The following is a 15,120-nucleotide window of genomic DNA, read 5'->3' on the forward strand; positions in this document are numbered from 1 at the left end:
CGAAGACTTCTCGCTTCGCTAATGAGTCAAGTTCTGCCTGGATTACTTCCTTCCACTTCGGCCAATCTACTATGCGTTCGCATTCAGCTACAGAGCGAGGTTCAACGTCGTCTTCAGACATGATCTCATGTGCGACGGAATAAGCGAAAACGTCATCAATGCATGTAGTGGCTCGGTTTCGGACCGACTGCTCACTTGTGTAGTTCACTGATATTTCGTTGTTCTCTGGCATCAAACAAGGTTCCATAGCGTCCCACGGAAACACTTGAGTTGATTCATGGACATAGCTGTAATCAGAGACAACTTCATACGATGGTGATTCATCGTTGATGACGCGCTGTGCCTTAGTCATTCGCTTCTTTCTAGGTTTTGAATCCCTAGAGTTTATCGGTCTTCCCCTTTTTCTTTGAGGAGCCGAGGCCGAAGCTGCTCCATGCTGGGCCATCTCAGCATCGTCGCCACAAGGGGCGCCGGCAACACCACGGCGTACGGTGGTGCCGCCGTCGGCCTCCGTCCCACTGTCAGGGGCGGTGCCAACGTTGCTAGGTCCAGGAGCTTGTCTTCCACGCCCGTATTTCGGGACATCCAACCGTGCCGGTACGTTCGCAGCGGGTATGTTTGATCTCGTCACTTTAGCAATATCTACAAAGCCGTCGGGCATCGAATCCGCGACTTTCTGGAGGTCGATAATGCGTTGCACTCCTAACTCACTTTGAGCAGTGCGGGGATCATAATGAGACATAGTGGGGACACACCACGTCAATTCCTGACGTTCATTTGGAATGATAACATTCCCATCTCCCCCTAACGACGGGAAGCATGTCTCATCAAAGTGACAATCTGCAAATCTTGCAGTAAAGAGATCTCCGGTGGTTGGTTCTAAGTAGCGGACAATCGTTGGGGAATTATAGCCAACATAGATACCTAATCGTCTCTGAGGACCCATCTTAGTACGCAGCGGAGGCGTAATAGGCACATAAATGGCGTAACCAAAGATGCGTAAGTGTGAAATATTGGGTTCGTAACTAGTTACCATCTGGTACGCACTAAACGCTTGGTTAGCCGCGGGTCGGAAACGAATAAGTGTCGCTGCATGCAACACTGCATATCCCCACGCAGAGACCGGCAGGTTAGTACCCATAACCATTGCCCGAGCAACAAGCTGAATACGCTTGATGGTAGCCTCTGCTAGACCGTTCTGTGAATGAACATGAGGAACGGGATGTTCAACTTCGATCCCAATAGACATGCAGTAATCATTAAAAGTTTTGGAGGTGAATTCTCCAGCATTATCCAAACGAATGGATTTGATAGTATAATCGGGGTGGTGAGCCCGAAGTTTGATGATCTCAGCTAATAACTTAGCAAATGCAGCATTCCTTGTGGATAGCAATGCGACGTGTGACCAACGCGTCGATGCATCAACCAATACCATAAAATATCGAAAAGGTCCGCATTCTGGTTGAATAGGTCCACAAATGTCACCTTGGATACGTTGTAAGAATGGAATGTTCTCGGTTGAAGCCTTAGCAAAAGAAGGACTTCCTTGAAATTTAGCAAGAGAACAAGCTTTGCAAAACGAGCGATGGGCATCAGAAATTGTCATGGAGGCATGTGAAAGCACGGGAGGCATCACAAGCTCCTGTGAAGGAGGGGATGCCGCCACCGACGGCATGAAAACCGTGGAGCTGCCGAGTGAGGCATGCTCGGCCTCACCATGCGGTGCATGGGTCGGCACGGCCTCACCGTGCGGAGCACGGGTGAGGTGATCCTCCAATCGCTTCCGGGACTTGAAAAATGGATGACCATGTGAATTCTTAAGAATTCTAATCATCATATCACGTCCAGGGTGCCCGAGACGGGCATGCCAAAGCATATAAGAGTCCGAATCACAAAAGTTGCGTTCAACCGCATATGATTCAAAGATCCGAATGGAAGTAAGATACAAACCATTCCCAAGACTCTTCATCTTCTCTAAGATGCGGCGATGGCCTGCTTTCTCAGAGGTAACGCAAAGATATTCCTCTCCATTCTCAACATAAGTATCGAGGTGAAAACCATTGGCACGTATGTCCTTAAAACTTAGCAAGGTGCGGGGAGACTTCGGCGCATAAAGAGCGTCTACGACGTTAAGAGTCGTACCATCAGGCAACATGAAAGAAGCAGTGCCTCTTCCTTGAATGATGGATTTCGAGCCAATCATTGTAGTCATCGAAGAAGTCGAAAACACTAGATCCGTGAACAACTGCATGTGCCGTAGGACAGTGTGGGTGGTTCCGCAATCAGCTTGACATTCGATTTCACCGCGGGACATCTACAAAATGACAATTAAGAGAGTCAGCGACACGGGAACAATTCTATACAATACGCCGTAGGATATTGTAAGAAAGGGAATCGGAACGAAGGTCGATCCCATCGAATGTATCACATGGCAATAGTACTACATTCTTCAACTAAAGAGTTGGAAATCATGGTATTGAAGCAGTGAAATACCAAACAGTAAACGAGGGTGGTATAAACCATCCAAAAATGGTGTGGAAACACACACAAAGAGTACCGGTGAGTGCATATAACGGACTTGGAAAAAAACCGGAAAAACAAACCGGAAAACCATGTCAAAAGAACTCTAAACCGGGTGAATTTTGGACGAGGAAAACGTGGCAGCAGGGGCTGCTGCAATATGCCGGAAGAATCACGAGAAAATGACGAAAAAATCGTCGAAAAACTCGGTGGAAAACCGGCGGCACCTATTTCCGGAAAAACCGGCCGGCGGCTGTCGAAACTGGCCGGTATGGAGGCCGGGACTTCAGGTCCGACAGGGGACGCCGGCAGGAGCCGAGTGGCGGTGCCGGAAACGCCGGGAAATGGCCGGAAGACGGCGAATACGCCGGCAAAACGTGCCGGAAACGCCGGAATAGTAACCGGGGCCGGCCAAGGCAAAACGACGTCGATTTTCGACGTTCCGAGGTTCGTTTTCCGAATTTTAAGTTCCAAATTCACAATGTAGTGCTATTGGGGTCCCATGTGACCCAAAAACGTCCAATTTAAAAACCACGTGAGTTGCACATGTTGATCATCATGCTAAGTGTCGGATAAATAAAATTCTCAAAGAGATCGTCTTGTAAGCAAGAATTGAGAAATTTGATTGAATGCCAATCTTTAATACATCACACATGAACTTCTAATTCCAAAATCAAAAGACTATTACAAAGTCAATGAAAATAACAATGGCGGTCGGCCATAACAATACTTGAATCATAACGCTAAATAAGCGAAAACGACTAATCAAAGTCGGGAGTATCCATGGTAGCAACCGGAGGCCTAGCTTTAGAAGCAAGGGGCTCGGGTTTCATGGAGATATGGTGAGTCTCGATCTCATGGTCCTCATCCACATGATTCGATTCGTGTTGTAGAAACTTCTTGTAGGCGGAGTAAGCCTTGATCATCTCTTTGCTAGCGCGACAATCGCGATTAAAGTGCTTAAAGGAGCCACATTTGAAGCATGGAGACATGCCATTACCGGAAGTGGAGGCATTAGGAGGTGCACGGCCTCCTTGGAGTGTGGGACGGTGACGGCCTCCCCCTGAGGGTGCGGCGCCGCCACCATCACGGGTCCATGTATTGGACCGAGGCCGAGATCGGCCTTGTTGCCTCCCACCACGAGAGTTGGTATTTTGGTGCTGATATGGAGCGCTCCTTGATGGATTCTTTTGCTTAGGAGCTTTCCCATAGTTAGACTGTGGCGTAGAAATTCTTTTAGTGCCAACAGGTCTATTGTTGTTGTTGAGGAGAATCTCAGAATGTCTCTCCTTCTTAGCTAAGAGTGCCATTAGGTCGGCAAAAGACCGGATCTTCCCTTCCTCTACATGAGTGCGGTACGTATGAGCTTGAACCTCATAGTTGATTGGAAACGTGTCCAATGTCTTATTGAGAAGATCTAGGTCGGTCTTGATGACACCAACAGTGCCAAGATCGGATTGCAAGCATAGCATATCCTGATTGAAATCATCCACTCTCTTATAGTCCAATAGACGGATGTTATCCCATCTAACGGTCAATTCAGGAAGAAGCTTATCATGAACGTTGTTGTACCGCAAGCGTAGTTTGTCCCATAATTCTTTAGGATCTTTTACGTTCAAGTATTGCCTCTTGAGAGTTGCATGGATGTGACGTCTCATAAAAATGAGAGTCTGAGTCTTAGCCATGGGTGGGAAATCAGCAGGAGGGTCGGCAAACATGCCTTCAATCCCTCGGCTAACATGCCTTCAATCCCTCGGCTCTCGAAAGCGAGTTCCATGTCGGAAACCCAGCGGTGGTATTCCTTTCCTTCTAGATCAAGGAGGCCAAATTCCGGTCGAGATGGCGATGACATCTACAAACACGAATACGAAATCGATTAGATTCAAGTATAATAGGAATTAGAAGGGGTGACGTATATGGTCACAAGAAAAATCGATGCAAACGGCGATACTCATGATCGCACCCAAAACAGCGGTGCACTCAGGCGACCACACGAAAATCGATTAACTTCCCTTTCAAAACAATCATGACTCCCCCAGGACCGTCACACAGAAAACATCGACCAAGAGGGGAAACCCATCCCTCTATAGTCTCATCGGCGTTATAAGAAAGGCCGGAATTAAGACAAGAAGAAGGCTAATAGCGCCCGATATAATATATCTATACGTTCAAAAGCGGGAACGTTTATAAAAATTTACCTTGGGAGGTTTGTAGTATACGGGAGTAGCTTCTCTTGAGCGAAGTCCTTGCTTGTGATTTTCACGTCTCTTGCGTGAATATGCGGGAGGAGCAATTTTGAATGCTTTGAGGCGAGCAGCGAGTGCGGCGAGCAGCGAGCAGCGAGCGGCGAGTGCGGCGAGTGCGGCGAGCGGCGAGCGGCGAATGCGGCGAGCGGCGAATGCGGCGAACGGCGAGCGGCGAATGCGGCGAGCGGCGAGCAGCAGGGCTGCGGGCAGGGGCTGCAGGGCTGCGGAGGCTTGCGAGGGGCAGGGGCTGCGGCGGCAGGGGGGCTGGAGGGAAGAAGAGAGAAAAATTTCGGAAGGCTCTAAAAGATTCAGGGTTTTAGGGCTTCGTGCTGATAACGTGTTTGAGGATGAAATACTTGTATCTTATTGAATGATATGGGGGCCTATATATAGGCATTTACAACACCACAATCCCGTAGGATTCGGAGTCCTAATCTACTACGGAGATGATAATCTATCTCCTAACAGGAAACCTATTAGGCTAAGACACACACAAGGGTAGAATAGTAATTCTCCCGGAACATGTATGTCAATTTGAGATGTAAAATAATATTTTTTGAAGTTCGTAATTTGGGTGTTGGCTTTATAGTAGTAGAGATATATATTTTTTAATTACATGATCTAAAAAGTCCAAACAAAGAAAATAAATCAGAAACAGAAACAAAATGAATGAAGTAGAAATGCAAGGAGCTAGGCTTTTGAAGCCATGATTGCTTTCTTCTCTTAATTAGATCAGTAAATTGTAAGAAAACCAATTCAAAGAAACCTTACAGATAAGTCAATTTAGAAGTTGAAATCTCAAACAATGATATATAATATATCAGGTGTGTGTAAAATGCAAAGTGAGTCGGCTTATCTGCATTCTATGAATGCTTCAGCAGAGATTCACCTCATTCACCCACAAAACAACAGTAATTTTGTTTTTTTCAATACAAATTGGTAGATGCATCAATATGTCAAATTTCCAACCAACTGCATGCATACATAAGTAAAACATCCAGAACCAAACTAAAGGAAAAACAAACTGCGATCATCAATACAGAGTTACAGACACCAAACAGCGACCAATAACATTTATACATTGAAAATCACATGTAGAAAGTCTGACATTTGCATGTTTGAAAAGATTTCATCCACCAATGATAATCTTACCCTGCCTTTTCAGATCAATAAGCAAGGCAAGTGCGGCAGAGTCTAGTGAACTCTTCTTATCTGACCTAGGATCTCCTGTGCACTCAATATTACCCAAGTTAGGTATGTACACGGTTATATTCGATACGAAACTGAGTTCCTTTTCAGTTGATTTGAAGCTGGGCATTTGCCAATGTAATTTCTTGCACAGCTCAAAAAGTGAGACTCGAGGCCCTCCTTTCTTCATGTTAGGTTTGATAACTGGTATGTCCTCATTTTTCAGACTGCTTAATTTCCTGTCATTCTCTTCAGGCAGGGTATCAGTTTTCGTTTGTTTTGTTGGAGATGAATCACCAACTTGATCAGCATTCCTTTTTCTCTTCTTAGCAGACACGGAGTACGTAATGTCTCTATTCTCAAGCTCCTTCAGTAAAGATGAGCTGCTTCTCCTTTTGCAGCTTTCTTAGTCCGATCATTACCCTCTCCAACTAATAAGTCGTCCTTCAGCTGTACACTAAGCTTTGCATGAAATGTTTCACCCTTCTTTTCAGTTTCTTCTTTATAAAAGTATCCAGGTGAGCCACATAGTTCTATCAGTTCACGCAAGGGAGGCAGCTCAAGTTTATCAGGAGTCACAATTGGAGATAATAATGGTTTGTACACTCTCCACACTTCATCAAGATTAAGCCCTGTGTCTATTAGTATTGCGCCCGCAATACTTTCCAGCATGTCTCCAAGAGCCTTGGGACCTTTCTTGCCTTGTAGTTTGATATCTTTTCCATGTTCAGATAGGGAGTTTGCATATTCTGTTATTTGACTCTGAAGCAACCTAGAACAATGTTGTAGATGCTGTTGAAGGCTGTGCTAACAGCAACTTGAGAAAAGTTCCCATTGTTAACAGAAGCTGCACGCAAGTCAGTCAACTCACCCGGATCAACATCTTTGTGGCTCTGATAGAGATGCCATGTGATAAGCAAATCCAATACACAATCACCAAGAAACTCTAGTCTCTCATAAGAGTAGCCTTGCTGAGCAGATGCATGTGTTATTGCCTCGTGTAAGAGACTTCTGGTAGATAAAACATAGCCAATCTTTGACTGTAGGATTCTAAACTCATCATCCCCTTTTGGGGTGTAAGAATGATGTGAGGCAGTAGTAATTGCTTCCAAAACTAAGGATGGCTCAAGTCCTACATCAATGCCGAGCCACTTCATAAAATGAACTGCAGCACCCAATCCACCACTTACATAATAAGCTCCTATAAGTGCTTCAACAGAATCAGAGATTGTTTTCGAACCCATCCATCTATGGCCCTTATCACAGCACTTTCCAACCACAACTTCACGGCTGGTCTGAACTCGCTGCCTACTGGTATATCTAAAGTATCTACTCCACAGTGACAAGGAACAGGCCTTATAGAGAGCTGTCCAGGATCGACCCAACGACGAGGATCAAAAGCACCATCACGAACATATCCCTGTAAGCTTCGATCTATTCCTAGTTTATGCAGGTTTGCATTACAAATTACAGATGGCCGCAAAGAAGATAATTCTCCTTCATGTTTATTGGGGTATTTCAGGAAAAGGTGGCAGCATTTAGCATACTTTAGGACTGAATCACCAAGCAATTCCAAACGCTCCATGGAAAAATCTTCACTACAGCGAGTTGATGTAAGTGCTTCTAGGATCAGTGAGCTTGATATCTGTAAGCTGCTAGGATCACCACCATTAATCTCTTCTCTGAGTTGGCTGGCTAACATCAAGGATTCCAAGCGATGATCAATGATGGTAGTAGATAAAATGACTTTAAAACATCTCTTCAGACTCCAGTAGAGAGTAGAAGCTCAGGAGGCATATGGGCAAACATACCATTTTCCTTTCCATTAACTAGGCTAGCTTCACCATTAGAGTTAAAGAGAAGGTTGTGTGGATTATGGGTTTGCTTCAACCGTAACAGAGGCTGACCTGGATACCTGAGCACAACCCCATACTTTTTGTGGAAGTAATAAGCATAGGAGCTGTACCGTGATGAATCAAAAGGACTCTCAGCAGATGTGTCACCCATAACCTCCAATACAGAATATACATTTTGCTGTGGATAGCCACTACCACCATATCTTTCAGGCTTTTTTCATCAACTGAGGAATCAGCTAAGTGGAATATCCCAGTCCCAGATGAGCGACTTGTGCTTGGTAATGACTTCCTTGTGTCACCAATGTAACGCTGAGCACCTAATAATGCATTTTTCGTCAAGAATTCTATGGCAGAAACACAGGAATTGATCCCACTCCAATTTATTCGCCAATTAAAGAAAAATTCCTGAAACAATCCAAACAATCCATTAAAGAAAAATTCCTGAAACAGCTTTGCTTTTTTCATCTGGTCTCTATCCAAACGGACTTGCCCACATGAAGAAATGGAAGCCTTAACTGTATTTGGTTTCGGGTAAAGCTCCAACTCAGTATGCCCCACACCATCAGCAAGTTCTGACTCGATCAGAAAATTAAGTCCAGAACATAACTCAGTAGTTCTGTCACAGGAGAAGTCGAATTTATAGGCGTATAAATCGATACTGTCAAATTCTCCTCCCCAAGTTCAAGATGGAGCTCTTATGGTAGTTGTACCATGTAGTTCCTTCCTTTTAGTTGTTCCTGCACCAGAAACTGGCTCTTTGCATTATGGATTCATTTTCATTTTCTGAACTCTTCCGTATATACATAATGGTGCAGCACCTCTTGATATATAAAGCCAATAGTCAAAGTCCTATTGGTTGTGGGATATCTATTTCTAATTCTTATAGGGAAAATTCAATTCCACCAAAGAGACTTTGAACATCCCAATCCCACTAGGACTTCCCTCTTCTGGAGCTTTTTCCCAATCCCACTAGGATTTGCTTCTCTATATATAAATTTCTAGTTGGGACTGTTAATCATAAGTCTCATTTTTTTCTGCAAACCTTTCCTCTGGCTATAGAATATAAGACACCCGAAAACTGAATAAATTGGAAGTAATACGAAAAATTGGGGGAGAACAACTTCACCAATGAGCAGACCAATTCACACCAGGGGTCTGAGATGGATGCATCGATGAATGCTAATGTTGAGATCACCACTCCCACAGGAAATGGGATGATAATTCCTCAAAACAATGATACTGCGGGAACAACTGGGGTGGATGATCCAAAGCTAGACTTGAACCAGGTCATTAACTCTATCCAGAAGACATTAGGGCTCATTCACCATCTCCACCTTACTGTCTCGTCATTTATTGCGGGTTCTCATCGCCCACTCCAGCACCTAAATGCTCTTGTTTCGGAGCTTGACAATATGGCTAAGTTGTCTGAGAAGTGCAATATCCCGGTCCCTATGGAGGTTTTTAATTCGATTGATGATGGAAAGAATCCTGATGAATTTACAAGGGATGTCATAAACAGCTTTATTGCCAAAAATCAGATCACTAAAGGCAAAACTGATACATTCAAGAGTTTGCACAGAAACCTCCTGGACGAACTTGAACAAGCATTTCCAGATGCAGTGGAATCATACAGAGAAATATGTGCTGCTTCAGCTCTTGAAACAAAACGGCTAGCACAAGCACAGTATGCATTACCAAATGGAGATGTGAAGGTCAAACCTGATTTTTAAGTGTTTGATTCATTTCGTTTTTGATCACACATTCCTAGTTTCGGTGTTGTATGTTGGATATGTACGAACTGCTTCGGTACTGTGCACATTGTCAATTTACTTTGGGACTACTGTAGAAAGTAGAATTGTTTGTGGTTATATTTAAGAAATTTCCTACTTCCTATGGCTCCAATATTCTACTTATGTCAACTGCGGTCCTGAAACCCTGAGCTACGTACTACAGTAAAAGTTCCCAAGACTATTCTGCGTCATGTGGGATAGTCTCCAAAGTTTGTATCACCCAGATATCCGGACAAAAAAATGAAAAAACTAAAACAGATATTACTGGTACAAACTAACCATCATATGTAGTAATCAAAAAGGTTATTTTTCTGTAAGGGTGAAAGGGGGTAAAATGCTCGAAAGTGACAGATATTACTTGAAACATTTCCAGTTTTGTTCAACCTCAATTTTCCTATAGATATGTAAATATGTTTGTGTGTGTGTGTGTGTGTGTGTGTGTGTGTATCTCACCCTTGCTTGAGGTAGATCAGCATGATGCATACATACAAGTGATGCAACTAAGCTAAAAGGCACACAATACCTTAAATTATGCTCTAAAGTCCTATTTCTATGGCCACGCTGAGCCAGAGAACTTAGAAAACTGTAGTTAACTTGGAAATCAAGGTACTGAAGGAAAAGAAAATTGCACATATGCACCACACATCAGTACAGGTGAGTAAACTATGGATGACTTGAGTATCTGCAAAGTGGTAAAAAACCAATAACCAAAGTGATAGGACTGCTATTTGCTGGTTGCTTGTTACTTGTGCAGATTGTACAACACCTGTATAATGGATATATTAAATACTAGCACATATTGGAGATCTTAGGGTAGTATAAGGAAAAGGCGAAAAGCTGATTGTGATGCAGTTATGAATCATGTTTTGCATCTATGAATCATAAGTGACAAATCAAAACATCTTTTGATCTAGTGGACATGCTTATTAGCACATGATTTGATACACTCTCTGAACAAAATAGTTGACATAGATTGGAAGTTATGTATAGTTGAACAAAAATAATGCGATATCTTGCCCCTAAAACCAAGCCAAAATGACAACAGCCCATTCCTAATTTCCCATATCAAGTTTGGATGACCAGAAAATTGATTCAAAGCACAATGTATAAAAATACACGTTACTGCTAACTAGAAGCCATAATTATGCAAATCCCTTTAAAACATCACCAAGGCTTCTGTATTATATCCCTTTTAGAGCCTTTTTTTTAAGAAAAGAAAAAAGGAAAACAAAATGTGATGTTGCAACGGCTGAGCATAGTGGACACGAGTCAAGAACTCCATCCCTCATCTTCTGATTGCGTTACAAAAACAGCCAGGGGATCACTCAAGAAAGTATCAAAGAGTGCAGGAATAACTCCTAAATATAAGATTTAGAAACAGGAGATGGTGCATGAAAGCAGAAAATATGACTACAGTCTACGACTAACAGAGGTTTTTTTTTCATTTTTCCAACATCACAGACAACAAAGAACAAAAGGGGTGGTTTCCAAATTTAGTGATAATAAGGAAAGCTCTATAGTTCTGTAAACATGATAAGCCAAGCAAAATACAATAAGAACATTCATCACGGCATGGAGGGGCAGGCCAACTGAAATTTTTAATCCTCTTATTGATCACTTCCTTGTGTGGATTCTATTTCAATGGGAATTTGATGAGTAACAGCAGAATAACATACATAGACTAGCAACAGGTCAACAATTTACTCAATGCTTCACCATCAACTAGATAGACTAGGATTCTGTTAGGTACGTGGGAGTAGATAAATAGGATTCTAGGGGGAAGTTTTGTTACATTCCCAGATTCGACAAGACCCAAACTGATATTTGAATATGCCTCTGACAGGTCTCCATACAATTCCTAAAGAAAACCTTCTCCTGCCTATCAGGTTCTTGTTTACCAACAACCAAGATTACAGGTTGAGTTCCAATAATTAGCTTCACCCAAGTTCTGAATTTACACAAATACGTACAATAAATACTTATCTTGTAGCACAGAGTCTAACTTCCAATCTATAATCATGTATAGGTGATATCAAAAAACAGCAATTGAAACCAATAATTTTGGAGCGGTGAAGGGTTGACATACCTGAGCTCGATAGATTTCAACTCATCATATTGATCCTGCAGGATCGATTATATCCTTGGACAATGAACCAACTATCAACACACACACACCATCCTATCATAGCCAAATGGTGTCTGATTGTTTCTTTAACAACCCTCATATGTTTTTAACCTAATGATTAGCAAGGGCTCCATGATTGATTATCCAATAGCAATGACATCAATCTTGGAGACCTTGCCAATCATGAGATCGAAAAACATGTATTGCCCTGTCCAAGTTTCCTCGCATACAGTAACCCTGGATAAGGCTTTGAGTAGATTTAGATGGGTTTATCCAGATTTGGTTGGGTCTGAGGATTGAGAGAAGACAGCGGAAACAGTCACGAGTAGGGATTAGACTTCTCTCTCTCTCTCTCTTATTATATATTGATTCAAATCATTCAATACCATCTTGCCAAAAAAAAACCATTCAATATCAATTTTATCAATTTGAAAGCAATTTCGTCCATAGGAATTTATTTTTTATACGAAAGTAAAATTGTAAGGAGAAGTATAACCGCGTTTATATTACGATTATTACCTTAAATTCTAAACTCTATCAGCCGAGTTTAAAATTACTCGACCATGTTTGTTTTATGAAATAAATGGCATGAGAAAAAAAAAAGTGATTCATTCTGTCTTAAACCACCTGATCCACAGTCAAATTAAATTTTGATGGTTATGTCATCCAGGATTGTCATGGTCTTACTTCTGCTGGTTTTATTCTCCAAGACTCCAATGGTGACCCCATTCTTGCTATCTCTGCTGAAACTTTTGCCCTCCGAGCCGGTCTTCTTGCTGCCCTTCTTCATGGTCACCAGCACATTTCAGTGGAAGGAGACTCAAAGATTCTCATTGATGCCATCAACAACTCCTATTCAACTCCATGGAGAATCAAATCTCTAGTTGCTGATATAAAGGCTCTTGCCTCAAAGTTTAATCAAATCTCTTTCAGGCATATTTGGAGAGAAGCGAATTTTGTAGTTGTTGTTGTGGCAGATCTTGGTCACTCTCATCTTTTGGCTAGATGGAGTTCAAAATTTCCTAGTTATGTTTTAAGTGTTTTTTTTTAGAAGAATGCTATTTTATTTAGGGAGTTTATATTCATATCTCCAAAAATGATACAGATCTCCTTACTCAATGAATCTTTATTTTGTTTTCATAGATACATAAAATGTTATTTAGACCTCCATAGTTTTTCTAAAATATCCAATATCTAATTTGATATATTAAATTTGACTACTATTAATTAATTTATTTCATACTCTTTTTCAAATTCATTTATTATATATAACTCAGAAAATGTATAATAATCACACAAACTATCTTCTTGAATTAATTCACTCTTCCACTCGTTTTCTAAATTCATAATAAAATTGGTTGACTAATTTTTTCATCCACTGATACACACACACACACACATATATATGCAACTCACCGAGAATTAACATCAACGTATATGAAATATTTTAACCTCTAATGAACGAATTTTGTTCTTTGACTCAATTCAAAGTTTATGACTCATATAATTTTTACATTAAATCATCTACATTAAATTTGATGTTAATCATCTACATTTAATTTTTGAATTATGATGTTTATCAAAAAAGAAGGTAATCAATTAAATCTTATTATGCAATATGATATCGCATTTTGGGATTTTCTAGCAATAAATATAAAATAATTATCTACATTTATAATAATCTCATTTTGTAATTTCATATACATTGACTAAGTCAAAATTTTCTAAGAAAATAAGGAACTCTAAATACTATTTTGAGATATATGAATAGAAACACTATTTTGTTTAATAAGTCAGGAATATGTTGTTTTATTAGCTTTATGCTCTAGTCTTGTATTCACTTTTATTATTGAAAAAAAAAAGTGATTCAATTTCCTTTGTTTGGGAGCCAAATTAAGGACAAGGGATAAAAAAAAAGGAAAGTAATTCCCAAAGCAATTAAATATCCATTCTTCCCCCGTTCTGTGACACACCCCATGATATCACTTTTCATTTCAACATTTGACATCTAATGCTAAAGTTGGGATTAAACTAATCCTGCCGTTATAGATTTCGTCATTAATATGAGGACCGGGTATTATGGAAAATTGATCACCTCTCCTTGGAGACCGCTTAAGATTTGTTTTTACATTGCTTACACATTCCAAACACATGAAACCGATGAAAGAAAAATTGATGGAAACTGAAGTTTCTCATGGCAATGGAAATAACAAGACCCAAATGTGATTGGCCGAAATTTGATGCCCTTCTTAGGCAATGGCATCGGCCATGAATTTGGATTTTCTAAACACATGATAAAGAAAATGGAGGAGAATGATCTTGTAATATTCGTTGTATTGGGTATTCATAAGCAATCTCCAATGGAAGCTTAGTATTCTTAAGCGATCTCCAATGAAACTGATAATGAATGTTGTATGTGACTTTGATGTTTTGGGTTGTGGTTTAATTATTATAGTGAAATCTTGAAACTGGAGAAAAATCTGGTTGTATTGATCTATTCAATCTCACACGATACAGTGAAAAGAAATTTGCATGGGTTGGTGATAAAGCAAAGAATAGTTTTGTGAGTTGTCATGACTTCTGTTATGATTAGTCATTATTGGATTATACACTATATACATGAATTGACTTAATGTATGCACTCTTTTGTAGGAAGATATGAAAAATCTACAAAACAAGCCTCCAATAAATGAAAAATCTAGTGAGATTATGTCAAAAGATGAGATCTATGATGAAGTGTTTTCCAAAATTGTTGGTCCACCACAATGAAGCTATATACAAGGCTTAGGAGCAGGCCTAAAGCCTAAAAGATCTAAGATTGCAACAAGTGGTGCCCAAGTGAAGGAGGCAAATAAAAGGGCTGAGCATTGGGAAAGATAAGCAATTCAGCTTGGAGATGAGTTGATGGTTGTGACATCTACTGTAGCTAAGCAAAATGAGGAGTTAGAGCCGGTGCAACTACGCAAAAGGAAGAGTTGAAAGCAGTGAATGCTCAAGCTACTCAACAAAACGAAGAGCTTGAGGCCCTACAAGCTAGACAGAACAACACCGACTCACTTATCCTCAAACTTTTTCCCGCAATTATCTTCCCAAAAATGAAGGTATTTTACTGCTCTTAGTTCTTGAACAGTTATTGTAACTATACATATATCGCTTAGTAGTCTATACTCATATGTGTGCATTTGCTTTTAGTTATTAGTAAGCTCAAATTTGAAGGGTTTGCTATTTTGATTAAATTTGGTTGAATAGTTACAATATATGCTGGAAAAATAAAATACAAAACAGGTTTACTGCTTTAGGCTTCATTTACAATGGTGATACATAAATGCTGGTTGAATTCTTGTCTGTAGCATTCACCAAACTTATTTTTGATTATTTATGTGATATATCAAGAA

General features: G+C 40.7%; 1 protein-coding gene and 1 pseudogene across 1 annotated transcript; one reads left to right on the forward strand and one right to left on the reverse strand.

The window, feature by feature from the left end:
• Window positions 1-5,895: 5,895 nt before the first annotated feature.
• LOC126783831 (endoribonuclease Dicer homolog 3-like) lies at window positions 5,896-8,731 on the reverse strand (annotated as a pseudogene).
• Window positions 8,732-8,970: 239 nt separating this feature from the next.
• LOC126785148 (mediator of RNA polymerase II transcription subunit 10b-like) lies at window positions 8,971-9,540 on the forward strand. The gene has a single exon (XM_050510758.1). It carries the CDS (start codon window positions 8,971-8,973, stop codon window positions 9,538-9,540), a length of 570 nt encoding a protein of 189 aa, XP_050366715.1.
• The last annotated feature ends 5,580 nt before the right edge of the window (window positions 9,541-15,120 follow it).

The sequence above is a fragment of the Argentina anserina genome, chromosome 2 (assembly GCF_933775445.1).
Source record: "Argentina anserina chromosome 2, drPotAnse1.1, whole genome shotgun sequence".
Lineage (NCBI taxonomy): Eukaryota > Viridiplantae > Streptophyta > Magnoliopsida > Rosales > Rosaceae > Argentina > Argentina anserina.